The sequence below is a fragment of the Anser brachyrhynchus genome (genome assembly GCF_964034855.1).
Source record: "Anser brachyrhynchus genome assembly, chromosome: 2".
NCBI classification, from domain to species: Eukaryota; Metazoa; Chordata; class Aves; order Anseriformes; family Anatidae; genus Anser; species Anser brachyrhynchus.
The window spans coordinates 126,800,503-126,820,577 of NC_137695.1; the positions used below are offsets into that span (position 1 = coordinate 126,800,503).

The window sequence follows — 20,075 nt, forward strand, 5'->3', positions numbered from 1 at the left end:
ATTTTTAGGTATGAAACAAGAGATCAAAGAAACTGTTGTTCAATACTCTGTTCAAATCCTAGAATAACAGAAATAATTCTCTATTACTTGGCACAAAGCATCAACTCCTATAAGGCAAGGATGAAGATAAAGCCATCGCTGAAATAAAAGTTCTTTTTGTAAAGTTCAAAGGCCAAGAACATCCATAAGGCCAACAGGAGACAAAAAGCAATGCCAATATTAACAGGCAGGAATATACTCTTTTGAAGTTTTTGGAAGAGAACCTTAAGTTTACATTTCAAGACTCCTGTGACAAAGAACGAGCTTTAGAGGAAACAGTTTGCCTCAGGGGAACAACCATCAGTCTCCAATGTCTCAAAGAGCTCAAGAAGTACCTTAAAAGCTCCCTTCACAATTTGTTCCTCCACCCCTTATGATTTTGACAGCACCAAGACAAACAGATATCACAAACAAACTGATTTAGAGTCAAAGTACCAGACAAGAACTTTAAATATTTGCCCCTTTTGGCTTAAGGTACAACTTGAGAGAGCAAGGCACAGAATCTATGAAGGTCTTTGTTAGAAAATATCAGACATGAAACATGATTTTGTGCAGTATTTAATGTATGCCATTCCCCCAACATTTCTGAATTCCAATTTTCCAGTTTCATGGTCAGATCGGATAGACTCACAGTTGTGCTACTTGAGTTTTATTTCTGCAGATCAATACATGATATAACTACTTCTACTGAAGCAGACTGGGTGTATTGCAGGGCATGCTGCCCCAGAGCTCTCAAGTTAAGCAAGTCTGCCTGTCAAGTCCACTTCAGGAGCTGTGAAGCAAGCACTCAAGAACTGTGACTTAAATTAGCTGAAACATGTAATAAATTATACTGTAATAACTCTAAATAGCACTATATGATTGAAGAATGGATAGTTACATGTAGTCAACATTTTGTACTAGAAATGTTTATTCTGTATAGTAAGCAACCAAACCGTGTAAGATACAGAATGCAGATTTATTATTTTTGGGGGTATAAACTAAACTATAGTAACAGTTTTAATTAAACTATTTTATTTATCAGGTTGATTGCTTATAATTACTCCTACTCAATCAATAAGCAGTCTAATACTTGGGTTAACTTGAAAGCCTGATTTAGCAACTTCTTAAGACAATAAAAATCTTTAACTCGTTCCCAAGTTGATTTATTCCCATTACAAAAGGATACAGAGGAAAAACATTAACTGCATATTAAACTGGAAAATCAACTGGACAAGGCTTCACATTTAATACCGTTATGAAGGACAGATAGTGGAAAAAATCTTAAATTAAGATTTTTCCAGCTGTAGCAAAGGGCACAATAAACCAGTTTTAAGAAGTTGTAGCTTTTAAATATTCTTTCATAAAAATATATATAGGAGAAATCAAACTATTTCCTAACAGAGGTAAAACAAAGCAAAGCAGTTAGAATAAAGGAATGTTTGTCAAAACTTGATCCATTTATCTAACAAATTCCCTCTTCACGGAGCATTAAATGCCTCCTAAAACAAGCACAACACGCTGTAAGAACCTCCACCCTCTAAAATCAGAAAGACAAGTTTTCAAAGAAGGTCCAACGCACACCAATTCTCCAAGATATGTACACTTTTAAAAGCACAGACGGCAGTTAGCGGTGCTACTCAAATGAACACTTTCAATGACATGCACTTTCCCTTCTAATTTTCAAGTGCTAAAGCTGTATCTCAGAAAGGTTTTTTGTTCCTTTAAGGATATTTCTAACCAACAAGCAATAAGACTCTGCAACATTTCCAATTAGTTCAGTTTTGTTTTAATGATATGGGGCAATTCTTAGAGCAGACATTGTGTAGCCAATAACTACAAAATAAAAAGGTTTACTGGTGTGGTCTTAGAATTCCAATTTGAACTGTGAATTTGAATCAAGGTAATTAACGAAAAGCTAGAATATCTGAAATGCATACTAAGTTTTTACTTCAATTTTGCAATACTTCTTGAAGAACTTGGAAAAAGTGAAATTGGTAAACAGTATATATCACCAATATTACAAAAACTGGAAAGAAATAATACATTGCATCAGTGATCCTCATTAAGTGAAGTTATCATCACAGTAAGTGTTTAAAAAAGTGTCAATGTTATTTAAAAAATGTTGTGACCCTCCCACCCCCCCCCGAAGTGTTTGTAGACAGATAAAGATAAACCTTTTTTCTTAGTCAAAATGGCTTTTAAAAAAAGTTTCACAAAACAATAGCAGTAATCAAAAAACATGATTTGTATTTTCTTTAATCTATAACATCTCTAGTGCTGAAGGGCCATCCATGTAAAAAGCAGATTCTTTGGGGACATTAGTCAATTAACTTAATAAAACCCAGTTTTACGAGGATTTATCCTTCCTGCTGCGAGGCGAGTCTGCTCCATTTGAGGTCACTGTTCCATTTATTCCATTTTCTAAAAAATAAAAAGATAAAAAATACGTATTTTTCAAGTAGAATAAGACACTTCATTATTACTTCTTAGTAGGCCCTACACAAACAATGTTAACTTCTTTTCTGATGCATCTCCTTCATTAAATCTCATATTTTATGATAAAATAGTATAATGAAGCTTTTACAAAGTTCAGAATTTAAAATTTACTATGAAAACTGAAGTCCAGTTTCCTGACATGGCCAAATAGTGAAATGTCTGCATTATATTACATCTAAACTGAAAATCAAGATTAGCTGTAGTATATTTTAGAAGATATTTTCTTACAAAGAGAAATATTCAACCTGTAGATGAGACAATCCTATGAAATTTTGGGATCATATAGTATATACAGTTCCATGGTATAGGTCTTGACCGTTTTCCCACCTGTTTTGTTCTTTTAATACTTGATAAAATTGCACTCCTTAACTTACCTTTACAAGCTTTTTATATACGTAGGAAAACTGTATATGTGTATATATGTATAAATAAAAGTTTAATTAATCATACACTTTAAAAAACATAGAAATCATTTATGTTCTGAATAAAATATTTAAATGGTTAGATTTGAGAGAAGTATGGAAAGACTTCAAGCACAAGACTGGACACCCATCTGAGAACACAATGGAAGAACCTGTTACCAGCTGTAGCTCTCTTGTTTCAATCCCAATTCTCGACTTAAAAGGTCTCAACAGTTTTAGTATGTGCAGGTACCACTTTGCTGACTATTTCACAGCAAACATTTGTGCCAAAACAATGACCCAACATCTACAGATACATCATGCACACAACAGAGTAAAACAGAGCAACATGATACCACTGTGAATTAAAGTATCCTCTTCATTTAATGTCACCATGACCCATGGAAGCACAGCTGTTGCATGACAGTAACCAAATTTACAGAACAGATCTGAAGAGCAGAAGTGCATAGTCAGCTCTACTGCCTGCTGCTTACATCTCTGCTCTTATCGTTCAGTATCATTCGGATTTCAAGCAACTGCTGTACCTGTCCATATAAAAAACTGGTTAAATTCACATTTTCCATCTCCAGGTGTGTTGCAGATCACAACACACAAAAACAACTGCTGATGTTCCTTCTTCCCTCACTACACCCAATACTCCCATTTATGCAAACAAGCAACTAAACAGAAGTAATTAAAAATAAACCAAAAATCAGAAACGAACATGAGAAAGAGACCAGTCACAGGTCTAATTAGTCCCATAGGAACAGTCCAAATCTGTTTAACTTTATTTGGTTGTAAATGACACTACCCTTGTAAGTTTGTGTCTTCAGATTCGTCTCAAAAAGTTTGGGTTATTCTTGATTTACAAAGCTTACAAATGATAAGCCAGACCCAAGCCAGACAACTGAGATCACATTTTTTTTTGAACAGTTAAGTCAAAACAAGTAAAAATAAAGAATAAAAATCAGCAAGTGCCTGGGTATCCCACATACATCATCAGAATTTTTCCACTGTCACTTCTTGATTTTGGCACAGTCTAAAAGCAACGTATTTTGTGTCCTGGTTCCCAAAATCCATCCAGGTACACACACACAGAACAAGACTGTTTTACATGAATGAAAGTTTCATTTTCAAGAGGTTTAAAAGCTACATTTTTAACTTGCTGATTAAAATGCTATTTAAGTTTACATTTTACAGATCCTTCTATTAAAAGTTTTAAATGAATTTCACAAAAAAAAAAGTAAGACTAATAAACATTAAGCTCAGATTCAGTGTGACAACTACATAGCAAAACAGGCTCACTCAGTAAAAAAAATGTCCAACCGTGTTTTTCTATTGGTATCATATAAACATTTTCAAAATCTACACAACCAAACCAAGACCAAACAAAAACAAACAAAAAATCAGACTGTCACCTTGAGTACTTGTGTGTTAGCATTGGGCAGTAAAAAGTAAAAAAACACAACACCAATCACCAAGTTGTGCTAATAAAAAACGATCAAAAGAAACTACAGAAATACTCTACTGCACGTGATTTTAATATAAAGAAAAACTTAAAGGTTGAAAATTTATCTCTGATCAGTATAACTGTTTTTATACACTAAGTTCTATGTATCAAAAAAGTGGAACAGGTTGGCAACAAACAGTTGGTAGCAAAGGATCATGGGGAAATAAGCTTTTGTGGTAAATCAGTTTCAAAAAAGTGCAGAAACTATTCAAGCTAACATTTAACAAAACAGAAATTTAACAGCACAATAGAAACATCTACTTATTTACTTAAAGAGAACACATTTTCCTTTGAGGAAAAGGCAGACTATTTGTCTTTCATGCCCTCTTCATAAGAAGAATTTGACATAATCAAAAGGTCAAACCAAGAGCTATTAATACTAAGGTTTAAAGTAGTAAGCAGTTATTACCTTCCCATTTTTTTTTTTTAAAAAGCTTCAAATTTTTATTTTTAGTAAAGATGGTCAAACAAGCTTATTTACTGGATCATCAAACCACCTCCTTCCCCTAAAAGCTGGGTTTAGTGGCACTGAAAAACTTGCTTGAAACTCATTGCAAGAATTTAGAAGTATCTGATTAATGAAAACATCTAAAAATGTGTCTGTTCCCTTTTTATAAATGCATGTCATAAGCATGACACATTTTGCACAAGTAATAAAATTAGACGTAATAAAATCCAATCCTGCATTAACTGAAGAAATGGTAATTCTTTCATTCAGTTAATTAGAAGAGAAAACCAAACCCTTAATTATAGATGACTCACGTTCATCTTTTTTTAAATAGAAAAGAATTTTCACTAATACTGTTTTATAACTGACTTGTCTCACCTGAGAGCTAAACATAAAAAGTTTAAGCACATATATCAGATAAGGCTCTCTGTTACTTGAAGTTGTTTTTTGAGAAGTCAAAGCAACAGGAAACCTAAAAATACAAACCTCTTTCTTTTCTGGAGGTCTTTCCTTTAGCCGTTACAAACTTCTTTTTCACTGTCTGAGGCTGAGAAGAAGAATGTTCTCTCCATCTCCGAAGCTGGAAATTAATAAACTTCCACATCATAAATGCTTGAGCCATGCAGATGGAGGCCAGCACACTGATTCTAGGGGGAAAAAAACAACAACACCAGATATAAAAGTTTATCAGTATGTTCATCTTGTTCAAAGTGGAAAGAAAAGTAGAATAGTACCTCATATAGTTTTTTTATACGTCAGAAACTGCTTTTTTTACTCAGGTTCCTCAGTTGCATTAGAGTGATTCTTTCTGGATTACGCATAAGTAGATGTTCTTACATTGGCAATGTTATTTTTTTGGTTGTATTTAATTCATTAAAAGGACAGGTGATCAATAATAGGTTATAGTTACAGATTATAGTTACAGATTTCTCACCTGTGGAGTGTAAATTATTCACTTTCTTGTTACAAGTTTGTTACCAAAGCTATACCTATTGATCCCATTAGGTGCAAGAAAACACTTAATCATTCAGTACTAGCATTAATACCACACCGTTTATATTGCGTATTTAACACAGGTTTATAGCTCATGCTTAAGAACCATTCCAAGTTTATTGTACCTAACAGCCAGGATGTTAAAGTTTCCAGTACTGAAATTCAGCTGTTGATCTTCTGCTCTTGCCAGTCCGAAGCCAAAAGTGAGGACTGAAAGAATCAAGGTGAGAAGCCTTCCCAAAACAAAAAGAACTGCCCACAGTGAAAATCTACAAAGAAAAATACCACAAACACTGTAAGAATTTTCTGTTCATACCACCACAAGGACTAGCAATGCAAATATTTATTCTTAACTACGTGAATTCATCTGAGAATTAAGAACTTGACTAAATTCATTATTTTGTACTTACCCTAAACTGATCGTGACTTCCAGTACTCGAAGACAAAAAGAAAATCTTTGCCTAGCATTTTTTTCCTACAAGCCAAAACTATGTTCTGAAAATTATTTTCAACTCCACAGAAAGTGACTGTTATTACTATTAGAATGTGAGCATGTTCCTACAAAACTGATTGCATTAGCAACTTATGCTATTGCCTTTCCTATGAGAACTGTACATGAAAACTTTTCTTCAAGTAGTGTGAGACTTGATTTCCATTTATACAGCTACGAACATTTACTTGTATAGGTGAATAAGTGAAAAAAAAAAAGAACAAAGGTGTTTTAGAGATATAAATACTAAAATGAGTTTGGAGAACTGTGGCTTCTAGGGAAATACTGTATGAATTTCCCTGTAATTCTGGCTTCTGGTAAGTTAAATGCATGAGGCTCGCGAGACGGAAATGAGCACTTACCCTTTCTGGTATCTTTCATCACTGAAGTAGAAAAGACGGGATATGTGGAAAAGAAATTCAACGAAGTAATGCAATACCAGAAGAACAAGTCCAAGATGGGTCAGACTATCAAAGCAAATAGAGCAAGCATTCAAACATTTTGTTAGATGTTTAAGACAGTGACTGAAGGCTGCAAAAACTTTACAACTGACTTACTTTAGAAGATAGGCTCCAGCAATATGAAAGAGATAAAGTCCGATGTAGACAATCTGGCGAAAGATATCCTCCTATTAACAAGAAAAAAAAAGTAATTATACATTATAAATTATGTCAAACATTAATTTACAGTGTTATACATTACTACAGGCTATTTCCTAGTCTTGGAAATTTTTTTTTTGTCTTCCCAGCTACCTTGATGTGGCCTGTTCTTCCATTGAATTACTCAGCCTAGATCTTCTAATTCCACACGACTTACCACGTGTTATTGGTAAGTAAGCGCTATCTTAGACATATGTTATGTGAGAAGATGCATCAAACATCAAAAAGATGCTTTTCAGAAGGGCAATTTTATCTTTGATATGACTTATCTGAATTTGTACTAGCTATTACAATACTTCATTGGTATGTATTATTGTATCTTCGAAAAAGCTTCTTTAGTTCTACGTAGTTTTGCCCATTAGATTCTGTAAGATCGCTACAGAAATAAAATGAACCAAAATGAAAAGGTTTACAGGTGTTGACATCTATTTTAAAAATTTCAAGGTTTTAGCCAGCATCATTCAATCACATGCTTCATAGAAGCTAAGTAATAAAGAGAAAGAAACGTGAAAGAAAGTACAAACGAACAGTGTATGGAAAGCAAAAGGTACCACCTGTGAACAGAAGAATCACTGAAGTGGACTATCACTGTGATCTAATGTTTCTCTTGAAGTGGTATGTAGAGTTGTATTCATTTGTGCTCAAGAAATCCCTATTTTTCTGAAAGATTCCCTGAGCTTCAAGTAAGGGGTTCAGTTTTGTCTTGTACACATGTAAATTAAAAATAAAATAAAAAATTAATCTTGTAAGATCTATGCTATTTTTGTAATACTCCACCTCAAAACCAACAAAAGCTCAGAATGAAACCGCCACTTGTGACAACACCTAACAACACACATACAGAGGTACATAAAAACAAATGAAAACCTTTAAATTATCTGAAAGAAAACAACAAAAAAAATGTTGTATCAGGCAGATTAGAAAGTAGTCAGTACAAATACTCACGTTCTCCAAGTACTACCAGTACAAGCCTTTTGTGTTCTCTTTTCAGAACCAAGGCAACACTTAAATAGCCCATGCTGCCTGCTTAAACAATTGTCAAGAGACTTATGGCCTACTGGAAAAATGCAGGTGGAGGTCTCCACTACCATACAGAAAGCTGATCTGAGAACCCTTTTTTCATGCTGTTTATGTCAGCAGATGAGTAACCTAAGCAAAAGAAGCCAATTCTTTCAAGAGAAAAAATAAGGCAGAGATGCCAAGATAAGTTACAGTGTGATGAAAGAAATATCAACTATAAACTTGATAAAATAAATGAACCGTTACCCTTAAAATAAATCAACCATTACTCTTACAACTAAATGATATAGGCTAAAATTCCAAGCAGTGACCCAACAAAACACTACTGTGAAATATACAGCATTTTTGACAGCTTTCTTAATGTTACATTAAAAGCAAAAACAGAAAAACAACCAACATTTGGGTATTAATTCAAACTGTAGAGATATCACTAACACAGTATGGGAGCGTTAGCTAAAGTGTCTGTAAAACATCAGTGTTTATACTGCTTGTGAACAGTATGAAAACAAAGCACCTCATTACTATTTTCCCAAGCCTGCTCTAGGCTCTTAAACAAAGACCTATGGTTATATAACACACGTTTCATTTTCTTGAAAAAAAGCCGAACTCTGACAGCAGAGACTCAGTCTAGTCACAGAGCAACAAGAGAAGAGTTTAAAAAGGAAACTGTGCATACAAAATGAGCCTGAGGAAAGAACATGCAAAGAGACTACTTAAATTAGTCAAGGTAGGCAAAAGACATGCTACAAAAATCTACAGGAAACTCAGTGTTAGCAGTTGAATTCTGAGAAATCCAAGAGAGAAAACTCTCAGGTGGCAAAGGTGCTGTAAAAATCCACCATCAAAAACCTCAACACAAAACTATCTAGAAATTCTGCTGAGGACAGTGGTATTTACAACAAATCCTGGTGTTTAATATTCTTTGGATTTAGCAAATCATTCACTGCTTATTTTCATCACCTGTATCGTGATTCATGAAGCAATTCTGTATTTCAATGAGATTATTCAGACAATTCATTACAAGAATCTTGAAAAGAGTTTGGAAAAAAAAATCTCAGATTTATTTTCTCAAAGGAAAATTCACACTCTTCTAGTAGATGAGGTAGACCAGTAATTTCTATTTACACAACAGACATAGTGATTTTACTGCATTTAGAAATACAGGATTTAGTTGAGAAGAAAGCATCGGCATTCTCGTCTAGACATCTGGGCATCCAAAATTCCAGTAAGGAAAAACATAAGTACACAGATAAGAACACGGTAGGAAATGTAGGGTAAAACAATGCTCTGGAAGTCCAAAAGCAATGCATCGTTCCACTGCCAGAGTTGCTTTGTTTGGTATTCTCTCCATTTACATTTTGTACTTACTTTTTTGGTTTTCTGGAAGTACAATTCTGGAAAAGCATGAAACCAGTATGCCAACTGTAAGATGTAGAAAAACTTCATTTGAAACCTGTACAATACAGCAAGAATTGAATATTACTTTTTATTAATGAACTTAAAATGTTTCAGAAACTTCATTGTGAACACATTGAATCAGTCTCTAAAGAAAGAAAAATAGAGATCCTTGTTGCCAGCCAACTCACTTCTCAGCAGTATTTCTAAATACCAAATAATAAAAATTAAGACAAATAAAACTTGCGAAAACGTAATTCCTTAAATTACCTGCAAAAACGTAAATTCCTTAAAGCATACAGAAAGATGACTCTAAATCCTATAAATTGAAGGAGAATAACGTTTCTCCATCAATGCAAAAAAAAAAAAACAACCAGCGACTAATGTAGTTTAGATCATTTATTCTACACAAATTGTATATGACATAACCTGAGTTTAAAATGACAACACCCCTCTCCTCCCCCCAACAATCCTTTAAGGAAGAAGCCTTACGGAATCAGAGTGTGCGGGTAGTCCCTCCACAGAGAGGTTGGATCTGATATATAGTTCTCCTAAAACAAACAAACAAAATGAAAACTCTTGAAGTTACACAATGTTGTTACTTCCTGGTCAGAAATAATGACTGCACATAAATACATGTATTTATTTAATGTGTACACATACAAGTATTGAGACATCTACACATAAGTAAAAGCTGTAGATTGATATATTACCCCCCAAAAATATAAACAACAATAAAAAACACAAAAATGTATTATCTGAGAAGAAAAAAAGAAGGGCAACAAAACAAATCAAGTTCCCATTGAAGAAGAAAAGAGTCCTTATGAGACAGAGATCATTTCAGCATCATTACAGCTGCAAGTCTTCCCTTATAAACTGCTGACAAGCTTTGAACATAACTAAGGGGAGTAAAATTTATTTAGGACTCATTATGTTACAGAGTTTTTTCCCCCAAAATTTTAAATTTCTATTATTATTAGAAAATGAAGTTTCGCATTAAAGAACAGGCTACTGCTACTACCAGGGAAAAATAATTTAGGAGCCTACGATAAATCAGATACTTCTCAGAAAGTGTCCAGGCATGTGGGAACAAAAGATGGCTTACCCCCTCCCCCCCCTTTTTTTTTTCTGAGGGCAGAAATGCTCTACAGCTGGGGATAAGCTCATACATGTACAATCGCTAACCAAAGGGCATGTCATCTGAAAGCACACGCTCACTTGAGCCTAGAGCAACCTGTCTATATACCCACTCTCTAAGCTGCCAAAATACTATGTGTGATGTTTTTTTTTTAAACATTTTTTTACAATAATGAGCCAGCATTATTTTTTTAAAAGCCACGTTTTACTTTACTCATTTGACAGTAAATCCAATTAACGCAGACTGAGCAGCAGTAATGCTGTCAGAATTTTTACTTAGTTATGACTACCACTACCCCACAGTTTTGAAACCTGTCCCTGCTTTAATATTAAAACCAGAAAAAAATAAGCTGAAAACTTATTTATCATTATAAGCAAGTGAAACTTGTGTTTGTATTATGAGATTTCAAAAGAGGAAGCATACTTACAGAGACGAGAATACTTGTGCCCCAAACACAGGAGAAAAGGTAGAATGCACTAAGTTGCCCAGACTCATTGAACTTGCTATGCTTTGTTTTTGAAAAGTGCATTTTCCTGTTAATTTTCTGCAATGAAAATCCATTGTTATTTATATGGCCTAGTACTTAGCATTTAGGTGTTAACTGCACTAGAATGTCTAAAAGTTTCAATGCATTGTCTTACCACTTTAATGCTTTAACGCAAAAATTTACTTTTAAGTTAGTCATAAAGTCTAATTAAAAACCTGACAATTATCTTGATGAAAGGAATTAATATTTTGTACTTACATCCAATACGTACTCCTGAATAATAGCATGTATGATTATTGCTACAAGCATGTAGAAGAAAATTGTAGCCAAGTCTTTGATGCCATAGTGATACAGAGAGATTGTTTCTGAAGATTGTTCTTCTAAAAGATAGAAACAGAGTTAACTGTTAGGCACTGATACAGTTTAATTGCTACTAAGTTTGTTTCTTAAGGTAAAACCTTTCAGACAGAAGTCATTTGCCATCAACCGAACAAATACAAGTCAGATTAAACTGCCATCACGAGCTAGGTCACTAGAATCTATTTACAATAGTCTTCATAAAATCACAAACTAAAACTGATTCTGGAAGAATGCAATATAAAAATGAGAACTTAAATGCACTTAGGAAGCTTACCCAAATGCACTGAAAGCAGAATATAAAGTTATGTTAAACTATCAACTTTCCATTGACTAGCAAAAAAAAAAAAAATCATCATTTGCAAAATCAGAATAAGAATTAACATGAACTTATCTACTAGTCAGACTGGGTTTTAGTACTAAGGATGATTCCAACAGAAAAGCCGCATCTTACCTAACATGATTCATTAAAAGTTTTACTTAACATCTGTTCAAATTTAGCAATTCATCTTACTGTCAATTTAGAAAATACAGCACACTAACAATGTCCGAGAACACTGTCTCGTGAATAAACACCTGCAAAACGCATACCTGTGGCAGGAATGGTAACATTATACTGAAGTGTAACAAAAATGACAGCTGCTTTTGCTGTAATCTGAAAAAGAAAAAACAGAAGTGCCATAAAAATCTCACTGAAATAAGTTATATTGAACTGAAAACTGGTTTCTGTACCCTTCCCCAGCACATCTGTCCCCCCCTAAGAAAACGATCAGCTCACATTATCATGTCAGTTCATTTGACTTTCTAACAGTAGAAGAGACTGCATGATCTCTATAGATCTCTACAGAAATAATTTCAAAAATTCTACTTACAAATACTATTTTCTACATTAAAATGATAGCACACACTGCAAAATCCAGCGCATAATGTATTATTACATTAACAGCATGTATAATGTCCTGTAATTCCTAGACCACAATGTGTGCAGCAATGGACAAGAATAAACTTAAAATTACTTTTTAATTTGACAAATTTTGAGGGTTAATATCATGTTCCTAAACATGTAAGTTATTTGAAAAATGTGAACAAGAAAGAAAAGGCATAAAGAAAGAACTGTGCTAGCTGCGTGCCAACTCACTACAACTGGCACTTGACCCTGGAGATCCCTTGGCAAAAAAAAATAAAATTTAGCGGTAGTTATGCCACCCCTTTATGAGGGACAGCTAGAAAAATCAGAATGAATGAAAGAGAGGGGAAATATGTTTGTTCTGAAGTCTTTTTTGGCCAAGGGGGATGACAACAAAAAAACCAAAACAAAACAAAAACAAAGAGCAGTCAGTAATCATGAATTAATCTTCTGCTTTATATCTTTGGTGAATCCCAACCAAGAGCATGAATCAACAAAACAGAGCAGGAAAAATTACCGTGCTTTACAATGTTCATGATCTGATTTGCTTCCCATTGCTATAAAAACCTAGCATCCCTGCTTCATCTTACGGATTAGTAAAAAACATCTCTAAGATTCTTGGAAGGATACCTTGGTATCTGAAGATAATCATTATATTACTACCGGCATTTATTATCATTCAAAAGACTTTTTTTAATCTTTTAAACTAGCACTTTGTAAACAAGCAGCAGATTTTCTGTGAATCCTTGAATACATTGCGGAGCATTCACTTCGTGTAACTTCGTGTAACTGCGTCGGGCTTCCTACACATCGATGGAGCCTCTAGAGGACAATCCAAAACATTAGTCAACTATGAACTGCCCTTTGAAGGCTCTCTCAACCACTCCAAGTCCTAATTCAGCTGGCCAAGTCAGACAGTAGAAGTACCTTATCATACCAACACTAACCACCCCAGGTGATTTCCAAGACCTATATCAAAGCATTTCAAAAATTACAGCAATCTTTTCAAGCCACACCACATCTGTACCAGCAAAGGCACATGGCCCTGCTATGCTGGGGTAGAAAACATCCTCAAGTGAAAACCTCAGCCTATCTAACCCACTCAAAACTTCCAGCGCTACCATTAACACAGTAAATACAGTAACCCAAAAGTATACATAAATGGTAATGGGTTAGTCCACGTCTCTAACCTCAGATCCCACAAACCACTATATAACATCTGTCTGTGGTGACTTTTGATAGCAAACCCAAACATAATGGCTTTCTTGGTGTGCCTTGTTTTTTCTTTTCCATATGTTGTTATTTTTACTCAACTCCACTCTAAAGCCGAGCAGCATCAAAGGCCGAATAAAATTACTCTGAAAACCATCCCCATAGCAAAAAACACCCACAACCCTTAAACAAATGACTTTTGGTATATCAAGTGAATGAAAATGGACGCGTAGGACTTTGACAGGCCACCACTGAGAACATCTGGGCAACCACACAGGCAAATCCCCTTGCGGGTTCTCTCAAGAGGTGACCGAGAGGACCTAAAAAAGAGTCGGTTTGGATCAGAAGCTAAGTTCGAGGGGTTTTAGTTATTTATTGATGTATTTATTTATTTATTTTAAACCAAGTTTCATGGAGGCGAGGCCGCCTTCCAGCCGGGCCCGGCAGCCCCAGCTCCCCCCCAGCCGCCTCTCGGCGCTGGGCCGGCCCCGTCAGGCGCCGCGCGGCCCCGCGGCTGGGGGTGGCGGGGGGGCGGGAAGCCACGTGTGCGCGCCCTGTACGTACACGTCACCGCTCGTTTCCCTTCCCCCTGCGGGATTGGCGGGAGGGGCGGGGGGTGTGCCGCAAGGCCTCACGGGAGCTGTAGTTCCGGCGGGGCCCGTTGGGGCAGCGCACACAAAGAGCGCGATGGGCTGCGGCGGCAGGGCCTCGCCCCCCCCACCCCCTCCTCCCTCTTCCCCCCCGGGCCGAGCGCGGCCGCGCACCCCTCCCCCGGCCGAGTGCCACGTAGCCCCGCCGCCGCCGCCACGAAGGGACCGAGCGCGCCTCGTCCCCCCCCTCGCGGAGCCGGGGCACGGCCGAAGCGGGTGAAGGGGGGCGTTCCCGGGGATGGCGCCCGGCCGGGCTCCGAGCTCCGCGCTCCGCACACGGCCGGGGCCGGGGGCCAGGCGGCCCCCCGGGGGTGTCCCGGCGGCCCCCGCAGGGCGTGTGCTCGGCGGGCAGACGGCAGCCGCGTCGCCCCGCGCCTCGCCTCGACTCGCCTTACCTCGAACATGAGCCCCAGCAGGAAGATCATGGCCATGCAGGACACGATGTCGGCGTGGTTCTGCACGACGAACTCGTGGCTCAGCACCGGCGGGTTCTTGTTGCTCTTCTTGCGGATCGCCATGGCGGGCCGGCAGCCGGGCTCCGCCGCCTCCCCGCTGCCAGCGCAGCTCCTCTCGCCGCGGCCAGGAAGAGGCGGGGGGGGGGGGGAGGAGGCGGCCGCGCGGCGGGGGAATGGCAGCCGCCGCCGCTCCGCTTCACCCCGCCCCGCCCGCCGCGGCCCCGCCGCTGCCCGGCCGCAGGGAGCAGCCGCCGCCAGCGCCCCTGCCGGCCGGCGGGGAGCCTCCACCGCGCGGCCCCCGCGGGGAGCCGAGGCCCGGCGGCGCCCGGAGCCCCCCGAGGGCGGCGGGGGGCCCGGCCCCGCGCACAAAATGGCCGCGGCGCGCGGCCGGCTGCGCTAGGCCGAGCTCCGCCGGTCCTGCGAGCCCACCTGCGGTCGCTTTCCTCCTCCCTGGCTCTCGCCGAGCTGTGTTCTCGCCAGGCCTCTCCCGAGCCGCAAGTTGAGCGGGCGGAAGGCTAGGCTCGCTGGGTCCGTTACGGCTGTACCTGAGGCACGGCCGGCGGGTGCTGCGAGCGGGCAGCGGGCTCCTGGCGTCCCGTCTGCTTATGTCCTGACGTACAGCCCGAAATAACAAGCGTGGTCCGAGTAACAGCAACGGGGAAGCCAGGGGCAGGAAAAGTTGTCCGAGCAGAAGGGCAGAAAAGCTAAACGGGAAATAGGGAATGGGGAAAAGACATTAAAAGGGAGGTAAGACGTGGATAAAACAAAAAAACCACCCACTCCCAAACCAGAAAGCTGTTCTGGAGCTAAAATAGACAAATCCAAGAAAAACCAGCACAGATGCAGAAAACACGCAACAGCCCCCCCCATCATAATAGTTTTGTTAAAGCTTCCAGCTGACAGATATTCACAATGGATATATGGAGATCAAGCTCTAGAAAAGGTGTCGTTTATGGCTGAATTTAAGCATTGTCAGGAGGGGTTTTGCTGCCAGCAGCTAACGAATCCTGATAAGATGTTAAGGTGCAGCTATTCAGTACAGCTTTGCCTCGTCAGAGCTGAACGAGTGCGCACCACAGACAGTCCATGTCTATGAACTGGTTTCTTTCCGTGTGGACCAGTGACTCGAAGATCTGGCTGGTTAGTGTAGGACCAGGCAGTGCATCTACTTTTTGACATGCACGAACTCATGAATAAAAAGTGACTATAAAAGAGAGAACTGTCCCTGTGATCATTTTTATAATTATTTAGAAATATTGGATATTAGGAAGAATTTCTTCATGGAATGGTTGGGTATGCATTGGAATGGGCTCCCGGGCAAGTGGTGGAGTCATCACCCCTGGAGGTATTTAAGACATGTATGTGGCACTAAGGGACATGATTTACTGGTGGGCTTGGTAGTGCTAGGTTGATGGTTGGACTTGATGATCTTAAGGGTCATTTCCAACCTAAATGATTCTATGATTTTATTCTATGATTCTATTTCACTTGAAAGTTTGACTGAAACTTTATTAAAAGATGCCCGTGGAAATAAGATATGCATATATATACATACACACTTATTATTATGCTTACATTAAAAGTACAATACTCCAACAATGCAACTCTGAAATAACGTTCAAAATGTTTTGAATAGTCCATTTCTAGCAATGTGACTGAGATGAATGACATCAAGTTAGCTGGACTTACGTTGTCTGTCATGCTTTGTCATCATATTCTGTTGGTTTGTTTTCCATTTTACTTCACAGTTTCATGTTTTGTAGACTAAAAAACAGAAATTTACCAGGTTCGCTACAGTAGTCACTGTATTTGAAAGCAATGTGCCCAGATTCAAGCAAGAAAAAGTCTCTTATTAGAGTCTTTTCTTAAAAAATAAACACATATTAGAGTGTTTATTTTTAAAGTAATACTAATTTCCCCAGTAACACTTTAGAAGGGCTGTTCCCTTATGATTCTTAGATGTAAAACCTGAGACAAAATTAAGTTTGTTGTCCTAGAAAGTAACAGCTCAAATGCTTCATAACACCAGCTAGCAGACTCATATCTCCCCAGTCTACTTCCTGTGTTGCTTTCATCAGAACACTAGACCAAATGTTGGGCTGTGTGTAGGAATGAAGAAACAGTAGGACAAAAATGCCTCAGAGCCTCCTGGAAAAGACTTTCTTTGGCATCCATTAACTCTAAGAGAAAAACAAATAAACAAAGCAGAAAAAAAAAAACAAAACAAACCTTCTAAGTGGCTGTGACGCTTCAGTGGCAAGGGGGTTTTGGAATTAGTCATTGAGCCACAATCAGAATTTCTTTATTTATCAAAACTGCCTTAATCAGGAGGAAAAAAAAAAAAAAGAAACAAGGTATTGGGGAAAGGCAAGAACTAGGCAAAGTAATAAAGGGGGACTAGGGAATGAAGTGATCAATATGGGCAGAAGAGGACAGTGTTCACTGGGTTAAAGGCGATCCCTGAAAACAACATTAAGACAACATATCTTAGAATGATCATTCGCTGCTAAGCCTGAAGCTCAGGTTGAAAACTGTAACGTCCCTCAATCTATATTCTGAGAGCTGTTCAGATTGACAATATACAGCTGCAGTACATTTCATGTAGGAAAAAGCAAAATCAAAATAATCCAAAAAACATGCAACAGCAAGAAATAATTATTCTTAACTTGGCACACAGTGCTGTTGCTTAGGAGTTTGAATGACACTTGTCAACAAAAAACAGATTTATGCTCAGGTTCAAGCATTAAATCAAGAATTTTCAGAGCCAGAGGTATACTGCAATGAATAAAAATTAGCTGTGAAGATACTCAGAGGTTTTGTATAAATTTATTAAATTAGGGAGAGAGGAATACTGGTTAACTGGAGATGATCTAGGGTATTTACAGAATACATTCCCCTCCCCTCTCACATTTTATTTTTAAATATATGAAAGAAAGAAGTCTAAAGTGAACAAGCATTCGTATTTCAGTACCAAGATGTTTTTATACCTTAGGAATATCTCAATTTCCTGGCCATACCAGTATTCATAATTCTAAAGCAAGAAGAACATTATTGCAAGAACGGCTGATGTGAAAGTAGATCCTCAATTACACACCCTACAGTTATGGATGTAATATACCGCAGAAGCGAAGCACATTGAGATGGTATAAAAATTAAAATTCTTTTTTTTTCTTGAATCCATTTCTCAACTCTACCTTAAAAGAAATTAGGTCCACAGAACCTAGGAAACAAGATTTAACTAACTGCCTGGGGTGGGACATCGTTTTTTCACGCTGTAATCAGCAAATGCTGTGAACGGCCGGCTGCAGTCCTGTCACACAGGCATGAAGATCTTCTTGGTTTCAATCCATTTTTGTGTTTATCGTAATATAAATTACTCTACTGATAAAGAAACCTGTTGCCTCATCTGAATATTTTCCATGCCTTCCTTCTATTGGAGTTCCCTCTTCTGCCATATGATGTTTCTTATGGCACCTTAGGCGAAGTGTGATGATCTAAAATGCTTGAGACTGTCGCCTGTCAGTCCTTAGTCTGCCTCTTGCCAAGGGGTTGCTGGTCTATGTTTGCCATGTTTCTTTCCAGATTTCCGTATATTGAAAGACTAGGTTTCAAAATGATCACACAACTTAGGAAAGAAGTTCCTGACAGCCTGAAATCTGTTGCAGGTTGCAAGTCTGTAGAGGATTTGGTAGTAACCATATTACTGCTCCAGAAATAACAGATACAAACAGAACAATGCCCTTCCTATTTGGAAACCTTTCCATCATCACATATGCTTAAAAACATAACCAAGAATGACATTTTACAATAAATATAAAATTAGCAAGAAACAGAATGGAAAACCTGAAAGGGTTATAACTTCTAACAAAATTCTTTCCTAGCTCTTAAAACTAATAAACCTACCTTTTTGTATTCCGTCTCTCAGGACAGTATCTTAAAACTAGCTGCCAGGAAAGCTGGAAAGCAAATTTGTGCTCCTTCAATATTCTGTCCCTAGCTGTTTATAAAGTTAATGCATTGAACAACATTTGCCCTTCCATCTTGATCAGACAGAATTCGCCCCTTCTCTTATTTTTATTCTTAACTTTTAATGCATTCTGGACAGATGAGTGTACTCAAATGCAAGGGATGTAAGTAGGCTAATCCCCATTTTTATACATACATGGCATATAGCTTACATTACTGTTCTATTTTTAAATACACATTCCTTCTGACTTAAAATCTCAGTCAACAAGGAGTCTTAAGACTTTTACAACATGTCATAGCAGTTGCAAGTATCCTTCACTGTATGTATATACATCTTAGTAACTGCAATCTCTGCTTTTAAAATTTCAGACACCATATATGATCATGAATGACAAGTCAAGTCTGGTTAAACTGCAATTTCTGTCATCGTCTGAGAATTTTAGGTGTTTGCTGCATCACAGCATGGAACATGTAGTTCTCTGATTTGCATCATATCTCTTTCTTCACTGTCTGCAAATTCCAAAGATGCTTTAATTCGATTCTGAAGTTGTTTCCGTGTATTTAAAACGAAACACAGTAAAACAGAAGAAAATGGTTCAATGACATTTAGGCTGCCATTAGACTTCTTTAGCTTGGGAAAGTAATGAGACATCATCACTTCATATCAGGTTCTGGCTATTAGCCTCCGGTTGTAGGTACTCAAGCTTCCCCTCATGACAGAAAACTGTACCATTCCACTTATATTTCTGTGCAAAATGTCATAATTCAGAGCATGTGAATGAGCTTTTTAAAAAAGAAGTGATGATAATTACCTTTTCATTCCTTGCAATGAAAAGGGTAAGCAAACATTCATGAAGTAACTACAGAAAAATAATTATTATTAATGGCAAGAAGTCTACATGAAAGCTTCTGAGTAATTATGAAGAGAGAAACAAACCAAAAAGAACTGAGAAAAACCAATGTTTGTGGGAGGCAGGAGAAGAAAAAATAAAGTGTTTGTACTAGAAGACAGAACATACAGAAGTAACACAAAAGTATATATTTATATTTTATGTTTATACTATATATATATGTATATATAAATAAAATATGAAAAATACCGAAGTAGGAAAAGTAAACAGAAAACACATAAGGAAGAAAAAACTAAGAACAGTATACCTGAAAATGACTTCAAAATGGCACTGCACAGAAAGCAAGCAAAAATCACGATGTGGTTGAAAATCAGATGGAGAAAGTTTACAAAAAGCATCATATCTTGGAGGTCTCTTCCAACCTAGATGATTCTGTGATTCTGTGATTTTACAGAGCAGAAAGCTAACACTTCCCCTCTTCAGTGGTTTGGTTACTACTTCGGAATATGTTTTCAGCTTTGGATCACTGTTCTTGGGTATATTTTTATATTGGATCTGGCTCAGATATCAGAGCAAACGCTATTAACTTCATAAGATAATGAAAACTCCTAAGCCATGC

General features: G+C 37.8%; 1 protein-coding gene across 1 annotated transcript; it reads right to left on the reverse strand.

Moving 5' to 3' along the window:
• Positions 1 to 1,168: 1,168 nt before the first annotated feature.
• TRAM1 (translocation associated membrane protein 1) lies at positions 1,169 to 14,850 on the reverse strand. The gene is made up of 11 exons (XM_080579426.1): positions 14,580 to 14,850; positions 12,007 to 12,070; positions 11,317 to 11,438; positions 10,999 to 11,115; positions 9,926 to 9,984; positions 9,407 to 9,491; positions 6,917 to 6,987; positions 6,722 to 6,826; positions 5,995 to 6,138; positions 5,363 to 5,523; positions 1,169 to 2,442 (listed from the first exon to the last, which is right to left on the reverse strand). Exons 1-11 carry the CDS (start codon positions 14,700 to 14,702, stop codon positions 2,369 to 2,371), a joined length of 1,125 nt encoding a protein of 374 aa, XP_080435552.1. The 5' UTR covers positions 14,703 to 14,850; the 3' UTR covers positions 1,169 to 2,368.
• Positions 14,851 to 20,075: the final 5,225 nt, after the last annotated feature.

Excerpts from the sequence above, each read along its gene's own strand:
- TRAM1 (XM_080579426.1), bottom strand. The coding sequence starts at position 14,702 with ATGGCGATCCGCAAGAAGAGCAACAAGAACCCGCCGGTGCTGAGCCAC. Across the intron at positions 6,988-9,406 it reads ACTTCCAGAAAACCAAAAAA|GAGGATATCTTTCGCCAGAT; the intron begins GTAAGTACAAAA and ends TCTTGTTAATAG. Across the intron at positions 5,524-5,994 it reads TTTAACATCCTGGCTGTTAG|AATCAGTGTGCTGGCCTCCA; the intron begins GTACAATAAACT and ends TTTTCCCCCTAG.